General features: G+C 32.9%; 1 protein-coding gene across 1 annotated transcript in view; it reads left to right on the top strand.

The window, feature by feature from the left end:
- LOC114331806 (roundabout homolog 1-like) overlaps positions 1–19261 on the top strand; it is a 776276-nt gene that overhangs the window by 41123 nt on the left and 715892 nt on the right. The window contains exon 2 of the mRNA XM_050659727.1: positions 14295–14594. Within this exon, the coding sequence (XP_050515684.1) occupies positions 14534–14594 (61 nt within the window). The 5' untranslated portion in view covers positions 14295–14533. The remainder of the gene's footprint in view (positions 1–14294; positions 14595–19261) is intronic.

Below are 19261 nucleotides of genomic sequence, written 5' to 3' on the forward strand. Positions count from 1 at the left end.
TTGTCACCACTACTATTCAATGCATACTCTGAATAAATTATGAGAAGAGCTCTTGAGGGAAAATATCTATAGATTATCAATTAAGTATCAATAAACATCAAGAAAACTAAATTTATGAGAATATCGAAAACCCAAAATAATGAAGAAAGCCTGACCATTAACGATAAAACTTTAGTACTTAGATTACTACAATCGTGGCGTATTTTGTACACCACCGTAAACAACAAATAATAAACTGGTAATTACAGTTTTCTCAGAACGCCGATCATAAGGGAACTAAAACCAATTATTGTAAAGCACATACCAGTGATAGGTTAGATAAATATACAAGGTTAAAAATTAAATTTTTAAATATATTTGCAGTAGAATTCACGTTATAGTTCGCACAATATAGATCACGTTCCACTGGTGGGAGTATTTTGCGTCAAACTCAAAATAGTGCAGAAAAATAAATCACAATCATACGACCTACGTATGCTAAAAGACCCTGACACGAAAATGAGGGTCCAAGCCACGATAAACGAGCAAGTGACTGCAATTAGAGACGCATCGAACGAAGAACAAATGATCAAGCAGATGACCGAAATAGTTCAAAATGTAAAGGATAGACACTTAAAGGCAGATAAATTAACCAAGAAGAAATCATGGATGACAGATGAGATCCTGAAACTAATGGACGAAAGAAGAAATGCCAAAAATGACCCCGACACATACAAAACAATCAATATATCAATAAGAAGGAAAATTAGAGAAGCGAAAGAAAAAGAAGCAATGGAGAGATGCCAAGAAATTGAGATTCTTCAATCAAAGTACGATAGTCACAATGTACATAGGAGAGTTCAAGAACTCACAGGTGGACTAAGACGGAGACAAAGAGGAAATCTGAATATTTAGAAAAACTATTTGGAGACCAAAGAGTTAACACCTTTGAGCTAGAAGAACAGGTAAATGATGGAGCAAGAATATTACAGCAGGAAGTTTATTCTGCCATAACACAGCTAAAGGATGGCAAAGCAGCAGGTCCCGATAATATACAAGCAGAACTACTCAAACTGATGGACAACGAATCAATAGCAATAATCACAAAGATATTCAACAACATATACAAATATAAAACTCTGGACAAATACAAAAAGTGCGAAGAATACCGTACGATAAGCCTGATGAGTCATCTCCTAAAATTGTTCCTAAAGGTAATCCATACGAGAATTTACAATCTATGTGAAAATCAAATTTCGCCCAACCAGTTCGGGTTCATAAATGCTGTTGGTACAAGAGATGCTTTGTTTTCAATACAAGTCTTATTCCAGAGATGCAGAGACGTAAATTGCGACGTATACGCATGTCTGGTTGATTACGAGAAGGCGTTTGATCGAGTACAACACGCCAAGATGATGCAAATGCTAAAAGAAGCAGGAATTAACAACCAAGATCTGAAAATAATTAGAAACCTTTACTGGAATCAGACTGCAAACCTCAGAGTTGACTGTGAACTCATCGAATATGTCAAAATCATCCGTGGAGTGAGGCAAGGCTGCATTTTGTCGCCCCTAATTTTCAATCTCTACTCTGAAAGAATATTTATCGAAGCTTTGCACGAAACTGAAAAAGGCATTCTACTAAAGGGGTACCGGCTAAATAATATCAGGTATGCAGATGACACCATAGTATTTGCGGACAACCTAGAAAACCTACAAGTCCTCATGGACAAAATCATGTATTACAGTCAACAATATGGACTCGATATAAACGTAAAGAAAACAAAGCTTATGATCGTCAACAAGAAAAAGAAAACAGAAGGTCAACTCTATATCAACCAAACCCCTGTAGAAAGAGTGAGGCACTACAACTACCTCGGCACCATAATAAATGAAGAATGGACCAACAACCAAGAAATAAGAGCGTGCATCGGAAAAGCTAGATCAATCTTCAACCGTATGGTGGCATTTTTCAAGAGCCACAACCTTTCTCTTGGTATAAAAGTAAGAATGCTGAGATGTTACGTCTCCTCTGTCCTTTTTATGGTGTTGAATCATGGACCTTGAACGAGGATATGTGCCGAAAATTGGAAGCATTTGAGATGTTGCTATATCGGAGAATTCTTACAATCCCATGGACTGATCGGGTCACAAATGAGGAGGTTTTTAGAAGAATGGGGAAGAACCGAGAAGTACTAACCACCATCAAATCTCGAAAGTTGGAATACTTTGGACACATTATGCGAAATTAATCCAAATATGCCCTCCTACAAACCATCCTGCAAGGAAAAATATTTGGAAAGCGAGGTCCAGGAAGAAGAGGATCATCCTGGTTAAAGAACCTCAGAACCTGGTTCAACACAACATCTGTGCAGGTTTTCCGCGTTGCTGCAGATAAATTTTTAATAGTTTTACATCCGAACAGCCTTTTTCGTCTAACCCGACTGGACTATTAAATAAATATAGAAAAATTTAAAAATGTGCTGATGTCTCCCGGAGAAGATAAACGATTTCGAAGGCTTTATTCCTGTCTGTCATCGGTGGTGATGTGATATGATCCAGGATGTAAATATCTCAAAAACGGGGTTCTTTCAGTTTTTTGTCTATTTACTAATAAATGTGGTCGGATGCCGCGCTCTTGGACTACAAGTAAAATTGAATAATGTAAACAGGATGGATGACAGTTTATGAATAGCAGTTGGGTATTTTTAAAAAAGATAAATTACGATTTTTAAATATGAATTTCAAGAACGACAATTATAAAAGGAAAGACATAAAAAAAATCATCAAATCAAATCAATAAATAATATCAATACCCTATCCAATATTTTGTACGTAGTATTGATTAGTGAAATTAGTTGAATTAGTATTGATTAGTTAAATATATACAGTGATGAGCGCGCTAATAACCGGCAAAATAACGCAAAAGATAAAAAACATATTAAGTTGTGAGATAAAACGAAATAAAACTAGTAGAGTTGTTAAATTTAGCGATAGTAACAGATGAATTGACATTATATTGATTGTTTCCCACCTTTAGACGTATCAGAGGCGTAAGTCAACTAAAACTGTCACTGTGACAGTGGCATTTCTCAAACTCGTCCGATACGTCTAAAGGTGGGAAACAATCAATATAATGTCAATCTATAAGTTACTATCGCTAAATTTAACATCTCCACTAGGTTCATCCCTTTTTATCTCACAACTCAATATGTTTTCCATCTTTTGCGTTATTTTGCCGGTTATTAGTGCGCTCATCACTGTATAGTTCATAGTTCACCTGTCACCTGTATATTCAGGAGTTCCTCAAAATATTCATCGCATATTTCTATTATTTTATTTTTGTGTGTCCTTATACAGGGTGTTTCTAATTGGAAATATTTTAACTGTACATTGAGTACATTTTAACTGTACAAGGGAGCTAGAGCTCTTTGAAGATGGCGTCTTATAATTAGTTTTTTTTAAATACCTCCAGAACGGTTCTACTTAGAAAAACGAAAACTGGTATGCCTATTTATCTTCCAGAGATAATTCGATTTCATCAATTGCGAATTTCTAGTACAGGTTATAGGATAGGCATCCCTTTTGGGTTGGGCAAGCTCATCTTTTGTGGCCAAAGATTTATGTATTTTTTGCTAATTTTGTAATATTGTGATCGTAAATTTTCGTATTTATTGTGTGCGCTTTTGTATCTCTTACAGACCTGGATCCCGCGTACCAAAAAAAGTTGATTAATGGCAAGCTGAAAATTTGTTAATAGCTTAACGGTGTCTAGTCGGACAAACTTTGATGTACGGGAACCCTGAAACAGGGGAAGTTTTAATTTTGGAACAGTTTAAAAATTTGGACCGTCAGATTATGAAAACGTCCCATGTATTTTGTCGGACAGAACATCCAATTGATTTGTTACCCTTTTATTAAACTCTCATGCAAAAATCAGACTGCTATTATTAAACAACATGATTCCTGTCATTTGACATATTCTCCGTGTTTCACTCATTAAAATGCCCAGGTGGTGGTAAACATCAGTCTGATTTTTTGCATGAAAGTTTTAATGAAATGGTAACAAATCAATTAGAAGTTCTGTCTGACAAAATACATGGAACCTTTTCGTAGCCTGACGTTCCAAATTTTTAACCTGTTCCACAATTAAAACTTCCCCTGTTCTAGTGTTTCCATATATCAAAGTTTGTCCAACTAGACACCGTTAACAAATTTTCAGCTTGCTATTAATCAACTTTTTTTTGGTACGCGGGATCCAGGTCTATTATCGTTTCTAATAGAGTTGAATGAAACTTGCAAACATCATTTTTAGTGAATATCTTGGCCTTTTTCGCATTGTAGCCTTCAGATGTTCTGTTTAATAAGGATTCTGTAGTTTACTTATACCCACGTTATGTCGAATGGACTAAATATATTTTAATAATGAGTAATGGGTACATAAGGTAAATCATTTTTTATTTTGACATCTCGTATAAATAAACAAATACATAAAACATTTTCGGAAACACTGTTTACCGTATTGTCAAATCTCTACTCTATTTTTTTTGCTATTTCTCCGACAATAGGTTTTTGACGTTATTTTTGTCGTATTTATATTTATTTCAAGTGATGTGTTAAATTTTCAATATCCCTATCGCCTCTTTCTAAAAAGGATTTAATTTAGACATTCGACAGTTTGTTTAAATATTGTGAACTGTCAAAGCGTATGCATTTGACTTGACATTGACATTTCATATGTGCCACCTTCGATGTAGAACGTCATCTCGCGATTCTATTGCTAAAAAACTGTATCGCAATGAATCCCATTACGATACAGGTATAGAAAATGAGAGTAGAAAGCATATAAATGAAATGAAATTGATTAAACTGATTAAAATAACAATAAACTGTGTAGTATTTGAGTGTGACAAAATCGTTTATGTCTACTTTATTAACAGTTTGAAGTAAGTAATCCGTTTACAATATAAATAAAGAAAGTTTAAAAGTCAACTGTCATTTGTGTCAAGCTGTATTGACCAAGTTCATTTAATTGATTTATTCTATTCAGATGTTGTTGATTAAACCGGCGTGTTTGGTCTCTAATTTTGCCGGTTTCTTAATCTTAAATGGCACTAATTGGTCAATCAATTTTAATAACTTGCAACCAAGATACGCTCGCTACTATTGCTGAAGTGATTGTTAGTTGTAACATCGCTAGCAGGCTGATTGTTTTGTTTTTATTCATTGGTGTTCCAAGAAACGTTTAGGGTATATTTGCATAATATATGTAAATTTCACTTTATTTTTGTCCTGAAAATATTTCTGTAATTAATGTATTGTATATTAGTACATCTTCTTGGAATGTTGTAAATAGTAGTAAAAGTGTTCTCGAATAACAAGAATCGACAAATAATCGATTCCTGAAATTTCGCGTGATGTCTTGAGAGCTTAAACTGAAGTATTCGAATACTGGTTGACGAAGCGGTCCCTATTTTATATTTAAGTCTATATTTTTTAAATGAATTTGTAATGAATAACATATTTTTTTAAAAAACTTACTAAGGAAGTAAAACTTCACTTGTAGGTAAATGGTATATAAATTTATTAAAATTTTATCTAATATGATCCAAATTGGATAAAAGTGGGTACATCTATAGTACAAAAATCACACAAACGTTTTCGGATCAATCAGTCCATCATCAGGTGGTAGAAACTTTAGATCCAAAGTAGTTAGAACTAGCTACATAGATAGGTCAAAAGACCTTAATTTTACAATAATTATGCCATTTCGGCTACAACAGTGTCGACAATAAGTCGATGTTTAAAGGTCGATGTTGCCTTTAAACATCGACTTATTGTCGACATTGTTGTAGCCGAAATGGCATAATTATTGTAAAATTAAGGTCTTTTGACCTATCTATGTAGCTAGTTCCAACTACTTTGGATCTAAAGTTTCTACCACCTGATGATGGACTGATTGGTCCGAAAACGTTTGTGTGATTTTTGTACTATAGATGTATCCACTTTTATCCAATTTGGATCATTTTAGATAAAATTTTAATATATTTATATACCATTTACCTACAAGTGAAGTTTTACTTCCTTAGTAAGTTTTTTATTATGGTATACAGCCAATGAGAGGAATCTTTTCCTTTTTATTTTTTATTTTAACATATTTTTTATTGAGGTACATATATAATATATAAATATTTGATCAAATTAAAAAATATCTAAATACAAATTACAACAGGACTTTTCATCATGATCATGGCCATGTTTTTTGTACAGTAAGAAGTTAGGCATCACTACTTTTTTTATCCAGAAATATTTTTTTCTCATCCAGTTTTTTTAATTTTTTTCTTAAATCTTCAGTTTATCGGGTAGGCGCTCCAATCCAATAACCTCTTTGTCCATCACCCATCTGTCATTCTAGCTATATGTCCTGCCGATCTCCATTTTACTCTGGCTATCCTTTTGATGACGTCAGTTACCTTAATTCTTCCCCTGATTTATTCGTTTTTTATTTGGTCTCGCAGAGTTATTCTGGACATGGACGACCACTTCATTCTAGTCTCAGTTTGGTAGCCAAATCTTTTATTATTACCCCTCCCCACCTCTCTATTTTTATGCGATACTATAGTATGTAATTTGACAGTGATTGTTATCTACAGTGCTAGTCAAAAGTCCGTACCCCCCCTCGTATCTTTTGAACGGTTATAGCTATAGTAGTGAAATTTGGAGGGAGGAAATAAACGGACGTAAGCTTCTTAACTAGTCATGACAGGTGACGTAACAGTGACAGATGACTTTACAGCGCCACTGTGACAGATAATTTTAAATGGGACCTTATGGCAAGTGACCTCGTTTAAAAGGTATTGAAAATACCTATTCAGTCATACTAATTTCCTTTGAGTTTAAGCTAATTTTGATGAATAAATGAAATAAATATAAAATTGTAGTTTCGCATTTAATTAAAAAAATTCAAAATTCCGCCTATGATTACTTGTCAAAAAGGTTGACGTTGACGTAAAAACTACTAGAGAATTGAAATACGTCATCTTTTTGACAAAAAGAGCCATAGGCGGACATTTGAATTTTTATTAATTAAATGCGCAAGTACAATATTATATTTATTTAATTTTTTCACCAAAATCAAAATCAAATTAGACCCAAAAAAATTAGTATAACTGAATAGGTATTTTGAATACCTTTCAAATGAGGTATCACTTGCCATAAAGTCCCATTTAAAATTATCGGTCACAGTAGCTCTGTAACGTCATCTGTCACTATTACGTCACCTGTCATAACTAGTTAAGAAGCTTACCTCCGTTTATTTCCTCCCTCAAAATTTCACTATTATACGTATAACCGATCAAAAGATACGAGGGGGGGTACGGACTTTTGACTGGCACTGTATAAGTATATATTGTATAATAATTTTGTACACCTATAATCCTGCATTCTTTAAGCGCCTGTAGTATTTTGCTTAGCTCAACTACGTCAAGGGTTTTGTGAAAATCGATAAATAGTAGTACTAGAAGTTTATCGTATTCCACTACGTCCTTTATTATGGTTTTTATACTTTGTAGATGGTCATTAGCTCCGTAACTTTTTAGGAATGCTGCCTAGTCTCTTCGTGGATAAGTTTCTAATTTTCTTTCCATTCTTTTAACTACATATTACATATTCGCGTAAACAACAACTTATACGTAGTGGCTGAGACTGAGGAGGCTAATCGATCTGTAATTCTCGAACTTTGCTTTGTCTCCCAATTTATGTAATGAATGCAGATATTGAAAAGCAATTTAATTCTTTCAAGTAATATATGCCCTCTAATTTTTGGTGCTTCCGACACTATTTCGTCTTTGTCTGGGGTTCGATTATTTTTTATTTTCTTCAGGGCCTCTTTGATATCTGGTTTTGTTATAGCGGGAATTAAATCTGATAATTGGTTTAATACCCCAGTTTTTACCTTCATATTTCATCTGTGTTCGTAGTGTCTTCTTCAGTTCTGTTTCTTAGTTTGTTAGTTTCTATTTTTTCTCTTTTGCACGCTCCTTCTTATAATTTTCATGTTCTTATATGCCTTTATTTGCTCGTTTAGTTTTTATACTTTGTAGGCTCTTTTGTCTTTAGTTATTTAGACATTAAAGTAACTAAAAATGATTGCTTTGTTAATATTTTTTTTCTATGCAAATTGATGCTGCTTTATTTATTGCGATTATTTCAGCATTGCAAATTTGAGTATGACTTAATAACTTGGCGGAAAAATTAGACTCTAAAGAAGCCATTACAATAAAAGATTTCGCTGTAAAACAAAATCAAGAGACGTCGTATATATGAGGCGCTCAGGACAACAGTGGCCTAACCCCAAAAACGAAGTTTTAAAATAAATGCAATCTTTGCATTAGTACTAGTCTGAATTAGATCACAAACACTAATCTGTCATTATGTGGTTCTACCATATGGCCAGACAGGCAACAATTTATTAGTTCTGGTGTTTTAAAAACTGCAAAGGCATTTTACCTAAATAGAAATATATTTCGTTTCTTAAAACTTAACAGGCTCTTCTATGCATATGGTTTGTATATTAGGAACGAAACACATGTGAATTTTAAATGACCCATATTATTTCGTTCAGAAAGAAAAGTTAATATTTAAAATTAGCAATTAAAAAATAGTCAAATAGTAACTGAAGCGTGTCGCCACAAGGGCGTTTATGACACTCTCTGAACGAACTTAAATATAAGACGTCTCTTGATTTCGTTTTACAGCGAATTTATTTGTATTAAACATTAAAAATGTATCAATTTTTTTCAATTTCTTTTTGGATTACTTAGGACACTTTCTCGTTGAAGCTTTACCACGCTAAGCAGGTGGGACGTGAATTATTTAAAATTCCCTCATCTTCTGATCGTCTTAACACCCGCATGGCTTATAATTTTTAAAAGTCTCAGAGGTGGTAACCAGAGAGGTCTCCATCTGTTGTCAATGTGGTGGTACGTAGAACGATATTTATTGTCGGGTTATGTACTATTAGATTGAGAACTTAGTTTGTCATCTATACTAATTTTACTCCTAACTGAGTATCGGGACCAAGTTTTCATTGGAATTTTGCCACGCTGAATAGGCAGGAAGTGAGGTACACATTTTAGACCTCCCGTATCTTCTTTTATTCAGCATTCGCTTGGTTTGCAAGTTATAGAAATCACGAAGGCGTAACTAAAAACTTAGTCTCATTAGACGTTTTATTTCTCCGGAAATACAACTTTGAATTTTTACATTAAAATAAAGTTAAAGATCACAGTGATCCATATTATTCATCAGCATCATAATTCAGCGAGAAAAATAAAATATTTTGTTCAACAATAGACAAAACGCTGTACCTATATTTTATCATTAACGCGAAAATAATTAATCTACATAATCGACAATTATTTATCTCTACATAAATATATTCCATAGTAGCCTTTATATCAGAACAACAAAACCAAACAGAGAAACTTTTCATTATAAAATCTAATCATCAAAACTAATCAAATCATCAGCCATCAGTAGATTGAACTGTCGAATTTCAAATTAATTTTAACCTTGATTAGTAACAGTAAATACACGAGACTAATGACGGCTCTATTGAGTATTTACGTTTTGAGAATCAGTTTGGCAGAGCAAACAAGTCGAAATTCATCATCTCGTTCAAAATACATCAACAAAAAACTCGTAAATATGTTTGAAATGTTATTAGCCAAATGTCAATATTCAGACATGTTTTTTTAATGGTACAGTGGCTTAATATTCATAAAGTTGTAAAATACTTATCGAGTAAAACTGTATATTATTCTTAACTACATACTTTTGGAATAAATATACTTTAACAGAAAGTACCAAAGATACTAGACAACTGTCTAGGAATAGACTCGTTGGTTCTTCTTGAGGGCCAGGGTATCCGCAACATTCTTCACCAGCGAAACACTTCAGACGCGTTTACAGTACGTTTATCAACTTCCTTCAAATGCCAGCATTCAGATCCATATAGAAAAAGACCATTGTTTTATAAGCCTTATCCTTGTATCCATGGTGATGTTGTTCCTTTTCCATACTTTGGTGAGCTTTTTCATTACTCCCTTGGCCATGTCTGACCTTCTTTTTATTTCTTTGAGGTGTTCTACGGAGTTGGTAATGAGAGTGCCCAGATACATAAATTGATTTACCACTTCGAATGTCAGTGATTCTAATAATGTCTGGCTGGTTGTTAGTTCTTCTATCTATGATCATAATCTTTGTTTTTGATTTATTTATGGACAATATTATTCCAATTTCACTCGTTGAAATCGTCTTCAAACTCTGAAATTGCTTCGCGCATAATGGCTTCTTCATACTTATATTATATTAAACAGAATGGGCCTTATATTTTGTGGACCTTAAGAAAGCATTTGACAGAGTCAAATTAAAGGACGTTATCCATTTGTTATACTCAAGTGAGGTACCTCTAGGAATAATTAAAACGATCGAGAACATCTACCAAAACAGCAAAATAAAAGTAGAAGTAGAAGATGAACTAACTGACCCAATCGAAGCTGGTAATAGTATAAGGACAGGGGGATTCCTTGAGTCCTTTATTGCTCAACCTGCTCATGGATGGAATAATAAAAAAAGTAAGAACTAAAAAAGGATACCAAATGGGAGAAAAACAACTTAAAATAATCTGCTATGGAGACGATGCAATACTAATTTCTCAAAGTGAAGATGATTTACAACGTATGCTGCACCAATTTAATATAAGTGCCAGAAAATTTAACATGTTAACTTCCACAAAAAAGACAAAATGCATGGTTATAACAGCAAACAAAATAAGATGGAATTTGCAGCTGAGCTGGAGGGTCAGATAATAGAATAAGTAATGGAGTTTAAATATACAGGGTCTCCCGAAAAGATTGGTCATAATTTATACCACAGATTCTGGGGTCAAAAATACAGGGTGATTGATTAGTAGGGTAAAGCTCAATAGCTCCGCTATAGTAATAGATAGCAATAAAAGTTAATAACAAAAATTTTAGCTACCTTTGAGCTTCACATTACAAAATTAGTTAGAATGTTACAGGGTGTTCTATAACACAGTGGCAGACCTAACTTATGTTTTTTTTTTTAAATGGAACACCCTATATTTTATTTTATATTCGAACTCCTGTTAACTTCTCCATCACACAAATATAAAGGTTTGTAATCTTGTACAGGGTATTTACAAAGTTATAACCAATTTTGTATGAAAATCGTAACAAGTTCAACTCCCTATATGAATAAAAATAAGCACAACAGCAATGGTTTACTAATGCCATATTTTTTTATTTATTGTCAAAATTTTTAAGAATTATTGATATTGCTAATTTTCTTTATATCAAATACAGGGTGAGTCAAAACGCAAGTACATTATTTTCTCAGTAATGTTAAATGGAACACCCTGTATTTTATATCATTATTGAAAAGTAACATTAACGTACTTTAATTTGTATATAACATTCTCTATGACCAAATTTATTAGTTTTCGAGATATTTTCATTTTTCATAGCAAATTATTTTAGGTTTTTAAATTTACCTAAATTTTAAGTAAGCCATGACTGAATTAACAATTGAAGATTACCGATTATCAATCCGGTAATCAATGTAACACTGTGGCAAATAAAGAAATAAAAATAATTTATTAATAATACATTTTACAAACAAAAAAACAACCACTACATGCAACATTTTTGAAACAATTAAAAACTATCTTTTTATCTAAATGCAACAAATAAACAAAGAAAATTAGTAATAAATTTTACAAAAAAACACACAAACACAAAATACAATATATTGTGAAGACAATTAAACACTACTTTTGTATGTAAATGTAACAAATAAAGAACGAAACATAATTTATCAGTAATACATTTTGCCAAAAAAAATGTTTGAAAAAATTAGAAGCTACTTTTAATAAAATATTTTTAATATTTAATTACATAAGGTGTTCAAAATTATCTCCTAACACATTTATGTACGCCTAAAATCGATCATTGAATGGGAGCATTTGTAAATTAACACATCGAAATACACTTTGTATTCTATTTTTAATCTCATCCCTTGTTGTTGGAGGTATTTTATAAACTTCATTATTAACGTAACCCCAAAAAATCAGTCCAGTTTATTAAATTCTGTTGATTTGGGTGGCCACGGTAGTACGGTAATGGTACTTTTCAATAGTGATATAAAATACAGGGGTTCCATTTAAAATTACTGAGAAAATAATGTACTTGCGTTTTGACTCACCCTGTATTTGATATAAAGAAAATTAACAATATCGACCATTCTTGAAAATTTTGACAATACGTTAAAAAATATGGCATTAATAAACCATTGTTGTTTTGTATATTTTTATTTATACAGGGAGTTGAACTTGTTACGATTTTCGTATAAAATTGGTTATAACTTTGTAAATACCCTGTATAACATAACAAACCTTTATATTTTTGTGATGGAGAAGTTAACAGGATTTCTAATTTAAAATAAAATATAGGGTGTTCCATTTAAAAAAAACATAAGTTTGGTCTGCCACTGTGTTATCGAACATCCTGTAATATTCTAACTAATTTTGTAATGTGAAGCTCAAAGGTGGCTAAAATTTTTGTTAATAATTTTTATTGCTATCTATTACTATAGCGGAGCTATTGAGCTTTACCTTACTAATCAATCCCCCTGTAGGTTGATTGAACCTCACTTATCTATAATAGATATATCAGCGCAACAGTGGTGTAACCCACATTTTTGGCAAAATGCTGTTTTGGTGTAAAATGCATTCGTTACATTATGATCTTCAATACAACAGTAGTGTAAGCCACCTTTTAATACCCATCAACGGATGGCGCTAAAAAAATCTGTTTTTGCACGGGTCATATTAAGCATAACTATAGAGCAAAAGTGGTGTAACCTCGTTAAAGTAATCATGTACTCCGATCAGTGTGGGGGCAAAATAGAAATATTAAGTTGTCATTGATTTGCCAGTATGTGGTTTCTAATCCGGAATTCACTATTGAAGAAATAGATCATAAATTTTTGGTCAGTGGATACTCATACCTACCCTGTGACCAAGATATTGGCGTAATAGAAAAAAATAAAAAATTCTTTAAGGAAATATATGTACCATATAACTGGATTGAAGTAATTAAACGGCTCGAAAAAAAAAACATTCAAAGTTATACAACTGACTGCAAGTGATTTTTTCTCTTCCAAATCACTAGAGAAAAATATAACTAATCGAAAAATTTTAGTTGGTAAAACCAAAGTGGAGTGGTTGAAAATTCAGTGGTTAAAATTCCATAAACTTTATCCATTTTCAATCTTCTACAACTACATACTCAAATAATGAAGAAGTCCTCTTTGAAGAAGTCAGTGTGAAGAAAAGGCAGTCAGAAACTGTAGTACAACTAGATGTTTCGGAAAACCAACTATTTCTGAAAAAAGAAAAAAGATCTTTTTGAATTGTTACAGTTCATCCCGCCAGTACATCATACTTTCTATAATAGCCTTAATAGTTCCAACAGAGTCCAGGATGAAGTGTTTCATTATGAGTCAGACGAAGAATTACCATAACTATGTACTATTTGCATTGTTTCCTAATAAAACTTGTCGTCATGTGGTGTAACCTGTTTATTATTTCACATACAACCAAAATATGATACGTGCAGAAGTGGTGTAACCCACATTTTTTTTCTAATTATTAGCTTAATTAACACAAAACTATACAATTAGTGTAGATTCTAAAGTATTTTTTATAAATCAAAAACAAAACAATTAAAATAATGTTTACAAAAAAAATTAAATTAAAAATCAGTTTACCCAAATTTTAATTCCTTATTATCTCCTAAGTAAGTAGTCTGGGGTTACACCACTTTTGCGCTGATAGCCTCCTATATACAATAGTGTTTACAAAGTTTACCCCCCACCCCACCCCCAGGGTGTGGAGAGGAGTGTCGTGTTTGATGTTATTCGATAGATTTTTGAAAAATATTGAAAATGTATTATTCAGTTTTTTGATTCGATGTATATTTCGCGAGATATGCGACCCTCCCGCTACTTTTGGGACACCATATACATATAATAAATGCTCAGTATTTTTATTTATTTTTTTATTATAGTCGTTAAAACGTAGATTTGACAATTTACATGTTATTAGTCAATCCAAAACCTCAATCGCCCTTACTAATGCGTCCGCAACGCCAAAAATCATCATGAATCTTTTTTTGCCGATCTGTCAGCCCTGATGGACTATGACAGTAATAATCATATTTTTCACTGTTTCAGAATTAATGGAAAACAAAGCAAATATGAAATATAGACATAAATAGAAGTACTTATGCGATTAAACATAATATGGTAAAAATGGAAGCTTTTTACTAAAAAAAGCATGAAAAATCGATTTTTAACTAATGATTTCTACATAAAACAGTGACTGATGAAGTGCAACTACCAACAGTGTTTTTGTGTGCGGATGGGCCTGTGCTAGAGGACTGAAAACATAGTTTTCCAAGTGTTCCTGCAAAATGGATTGGTCAGCCGTTATTCGCTGTGTGCTGATTTGGATGGGTCTTCATATTACAAAAGGTAAAATATGCATGCTTTTTCATTTCTCTTTTTTAACAAAACGAACCTTTTTTCGTGTTAGTGTCCAGTTGTTCGCAAAAAATTAATTAACACAAACAAAACGAAGTGAAAGCACATTTTGGTAATTTCGAACTAGTGGAAAATGTCTATTGAATTGACTGTTAATAATTGTACTGCCTTGTTATTATTTTTTGCAGAATGATTTTAACAGGTTTCATATTTCTAATTTAAGTGCATTATGATTCTACTACACGATTTATATACCAGGGATTTGTTCAAAGTTTGTTAATATTAATGTCAAACACATTTTTAAGAAGATTTTTTAATCAGTAATATACAGCGTGTCTACTTAAGTTGGAAACATATTTTTCTTTTTTTTTTTCCATAATCATCACTACAATGATGATTATTACAATTACAATCTGGTCATACTTGACCAATGAGCAATTTTAATCTAACCTAAATTATTACTGTTCCTTAAAATTAAGAGCTTGCCCCATAGCGTCTCTTATCTAACCTAACAAGATAGTGCACTATTCTAGCATACACACTAACGCGCACAAGCACTATGCTCTGCTTTTCACTATCACCTATCACTTAAACTAGTTCATAAGGTTTTGTCCTCTTCAGTCTTCTAACTTGCCCAGTAGTATCGAGGAGCTGGATTGCCTCAATATTCTCGTGCATGTGAAGTCGTTGCTCGTGACTTCCTGCCATCTTCTTGATGATTATTTCCACAGTTTCCATTCCTAGGTCCTTATGGAGATCACTGTTTGTAACATACCAAGGAGCATCTACAATATTTCTTAGTATTTTGTTCTGGAATCTTTGTATTATTGTTATATTACTTGGTCTAGTACACCCCCATAGTGGGCATCCATAAGTCCATACAGGTCTCAATATTTGTTTGTAAATTAGTAACTTATTATGCATCGACAGTGTGGAGTTTCTTCCAATTAGCCAATACATTTTTTTATATCTTATATTTAGTTCTTCCCTTTTTTTCTTAACGTGCACCTTCCAGCGTAGTTTTGCATCTAATGTTATACCCAAATACTTAGCAGTATCTGCATATGGTACTTGGATATTGCTGATTATAACTGGTATATATTGTATTTTTTTGTTGGTGAAATTAACATGGACAGATTTAGCTTCATTTAGCCTGATTCTCCATTTTTGTGTCCACTTATAGATTTGGTTAACTGCTATTTGGACCTTGTTGGTCGCCTCTTCACTTGTCTTCCCTACTGCTTGAATAGCTGTATCATCAGCAAAGGTGGCAACTGTGTTGTTTTCCAGTACAGGTATATCACACGTGTATAGTAGGTATAGGACCGGACCCAACACACTGCCTTGTGGAACACCTGCTCTAATTTCTTTTAAGTCTGAAAAACAGTCTTCTTGCTTAATTCTAAAATGTCGTCCTTTTATGTATGACTGTAAAAGTTTTGAGTACTGTATAGGTAAAAAACATTTTAGTTTGTATGTTAAACCTTCATGCCAGACTTTATCAAAAGCCTGTGCAGCATCAAGAAATACAGTTGAACAGACTTTCTTTTCTTCTAGGGATCTTTCGATAACATTTGTGATTCTGTGCACCTGGTCAAGGAAATTGACCAGGAAACATATGGGAAACTTTTTTATTATTAATTTTACGGAAAAAAGTTATTTTTCATAAAAAGTTCTGCATACTCTAGAACCTATGATTCAATCATCAGATATCAAATTTTCTCAATATTATACGAGGTATGTCAAAAAATGTGAATTTCGTTCAGGAGTAAATTACCTTTATTTCTCTCAATATCGAAAATTCTTATTATAAAAAGTTGTTTGGAAGTAAAAACTAAGATCATATATGCAATTACATGCTTCAAATAAAAAAAAATGTTTTTCAAATTTTTCTCAAATTTATGGATACTAACTTCGTTTTTATTTAATACACATAATATATGATAACTCTTTCATTATTACTTTTACGAAAAAAAGGTATTCTTTATAAAAAGCTCTGTACATCCTAAGACGTAAGATGCAATCATCAGATATCACATTTTATTAGTTTTACACGAGGTATGTCAAAAAATATGAATTTCACTCAGAAGTAGAGTAGGTACCTTTATTTTTCACAATATTGAAAATTGTTATTACAAAAATTATATCCATCTAAGTGAAATATTATGAAATATAAAGGTACTATACTCACGAGCGAAATTCATATTTTTTGACACACCTCGTATAAAATTAATAAAAGTTAATATATCATGGTTGCATCTTAGATTTTAGACCATGCTGATCTTTTTATGAAGAATAACTATTTTTCGTAAAATGAATAATAAAAGAGTTATCATATTTGTAATAAATAAAAACGATGCTGTGTATTCATAAATTTGAAAAAAATTTGTAAAACATTTTTTTTTAATTATAAGTATGTAATTGCCAATTTGATCTTATTTTTTAATTCCAAACAACTTTTGATAATAAGAATTTTCGATATTCAGAGGAATTAAGGTACTTTATCCTTGAATGAAATTCATATTTTTTAACATACCTCGTATAATATTGATAAAATTTGATATCTGATGATTGAATCTTAGGTTTTAGAGCATGCAGAACTTTTTATGAAGAATAACTTTTTTTCGTAAAATAATAATAAAAAAGTTTCCCATATGTTTCCAACTTAAGTAGACACGCTGTATATGATCAACAAGACGACATTATGCAATGCCTAAAGGACCCCAAAGCACTCCTTATAGAAAAGTGGTCCCGGTCAAATTTAACGAAAGTTTGGTCAATGATAATTCTCAGTGCGTAGATTAAAAAAGTCCATGGGCCCTAGTGGGCAGTCCGATAAGTACTTAGCCTACAAAATAAAAGGGAAAATTTTGGCAAAAGTGGCAATTTATTTCTTTACATAGTCTCCTTTTAGCTCGATACACTTCACCCAGCGATGCTCCAATTTCTTTAACCCGTCTGAAAAATACCTTTTCTCGAGGTCTCCAAATAGGCTTCCGTGGCGGCGATGACCTCCTCATTCGACTTAAATTTCTGCCCAGCGAGTGTCTTTTTCAAGTTTGGAAACAAATAGTAGTCGCACGGTGCCAAATCTGGAGAATACGGTGGATGGGGCAACAGTTCGTAGTCCAATTCGACCAATTTGGCCATGGAGACGGCGGAGGTGTGAGCCGGTGCGTTGTCATGGTGGAAGAGCACTTTTTTCTTTGCCAAATGGGGTCGTTTTTTCTTCAATTCGGCGTCGAATCAGCCCAATAATTCGGCATAATAGGGCCCTGTGATCGTTTTGCCTTTCTCCAAGTAGTCGATGTAGATCACACCTTGTGAATCTCAGAAAATGCTGGCCATCACCTTTCCGGCCGATTGGACAGTCTTCGCCTTCTTCGGAGCACTTTCGCTTGGTGCTGTCCACTCTTTCTACTCTTACTTGGTTTCTAATGTATACCAGTGAATCCATGTTTCGTCGACAGTTATGAAACGACGTAAATACTCCTGTGGATCACACTTAAATAGCGTCAAACACTGCTCTGAAGTGGTCTCACGGTTGCGCTTATTGTCTGAAGTGAGCAAAGGCGGCACCCATCGCGGCGACAGCTTTATCATACCCTAAATTTCATGCAGGATATGACTTAGGCCGCGTTCAGAGTGGACGAGCAAAGAGCAAAGAGCAAAGCGCAAAGAGCAAAGAGCAAAGCGCAAAGAGCAAAGAGCAAAAAGTGCACGTTCAGAGTGGACGAGCAAAGAGCGAAGAGCAAAGAAGTGTTAATAGCGGGTAGTTACGCTAGACGAGAGTTTAGTTCTTTTCCACTCGGCAGTATGGATAGGAGCGGTAGGATATTTGCTCTTTACTCTCACAGTAGTCCATGTAGATAGACCGCTACCGTCTGAAAAAATTTCCGATTCGGTCTCTTTGTGGATTCCTATTTAAAAATATTTTAAAATTTCCTTTAAACAAATCTGAAGGGTGCCGGGCGGAATTTTTGGGCAGAAATTGTTTAAACAATTTTTTTTAAACAAATACAAAAGATCACCTTTTTTGCTCTGGAACATATATTTTTAAGTTTTGTGGGTCATTCTAAACAACAAAGGTATCTTGTAAATGTTCTCAAAAATTGATAGTTTTCGAGTTATAGGCAATTTAAAATCTGCAAAATGCGAAAATACGCATTTTCGAGGCCTAAAAACTCATATTTAAATTAGTATTTTTGAGGTTTCCAGATACTTAAATTGAAGTTTAAACATTGAGCTTCAAGATTCTGAAGAGTGGTCGCGTCTAACCTTAATTTATACCGTTGTTTTTTAATTGTTAAATATGCGTGTTTATCCGATTTTTTTGCCGGTGCGGCGCGCTCTATTTCAAAAATCTCCTATTTTCCTCCGAAAATTATTTTTTCTAGATTTTTTGGGATTTTCTAAATAAAATAAGTTTCTTGACATGTTTCCCAAAAGTTAACAGTTTTAAAGTTATAAGCGATTTAAAATTAAAAAATGAGTTTTTTATTAACTTATAACTTTAAAACTATTAACTTTTGAGAAAAATGTCAAGAAACTTATTTTATTTAGAATGTCCCAAAAAATCTAGAAAAAATAATTTTCGGAGGAAATAGGAGATTTTTGAAATAGAGCGCGCCGCACCGGCAAAAAAATCGGATAAACAC

Source organism: Diabrotica virgifera, chromosome 8 (assembly GCF_917563875.1).
Source record: "Diabrotica virgifera virgifera chromosome 8, PGI_DIABVI_V3a".
NCBI lineage: Eukaryota > Metazoa > Arthropoda > Insecta > Coleoptera > Chrysomelidae > Diabrotica > Diabrotica virgifera.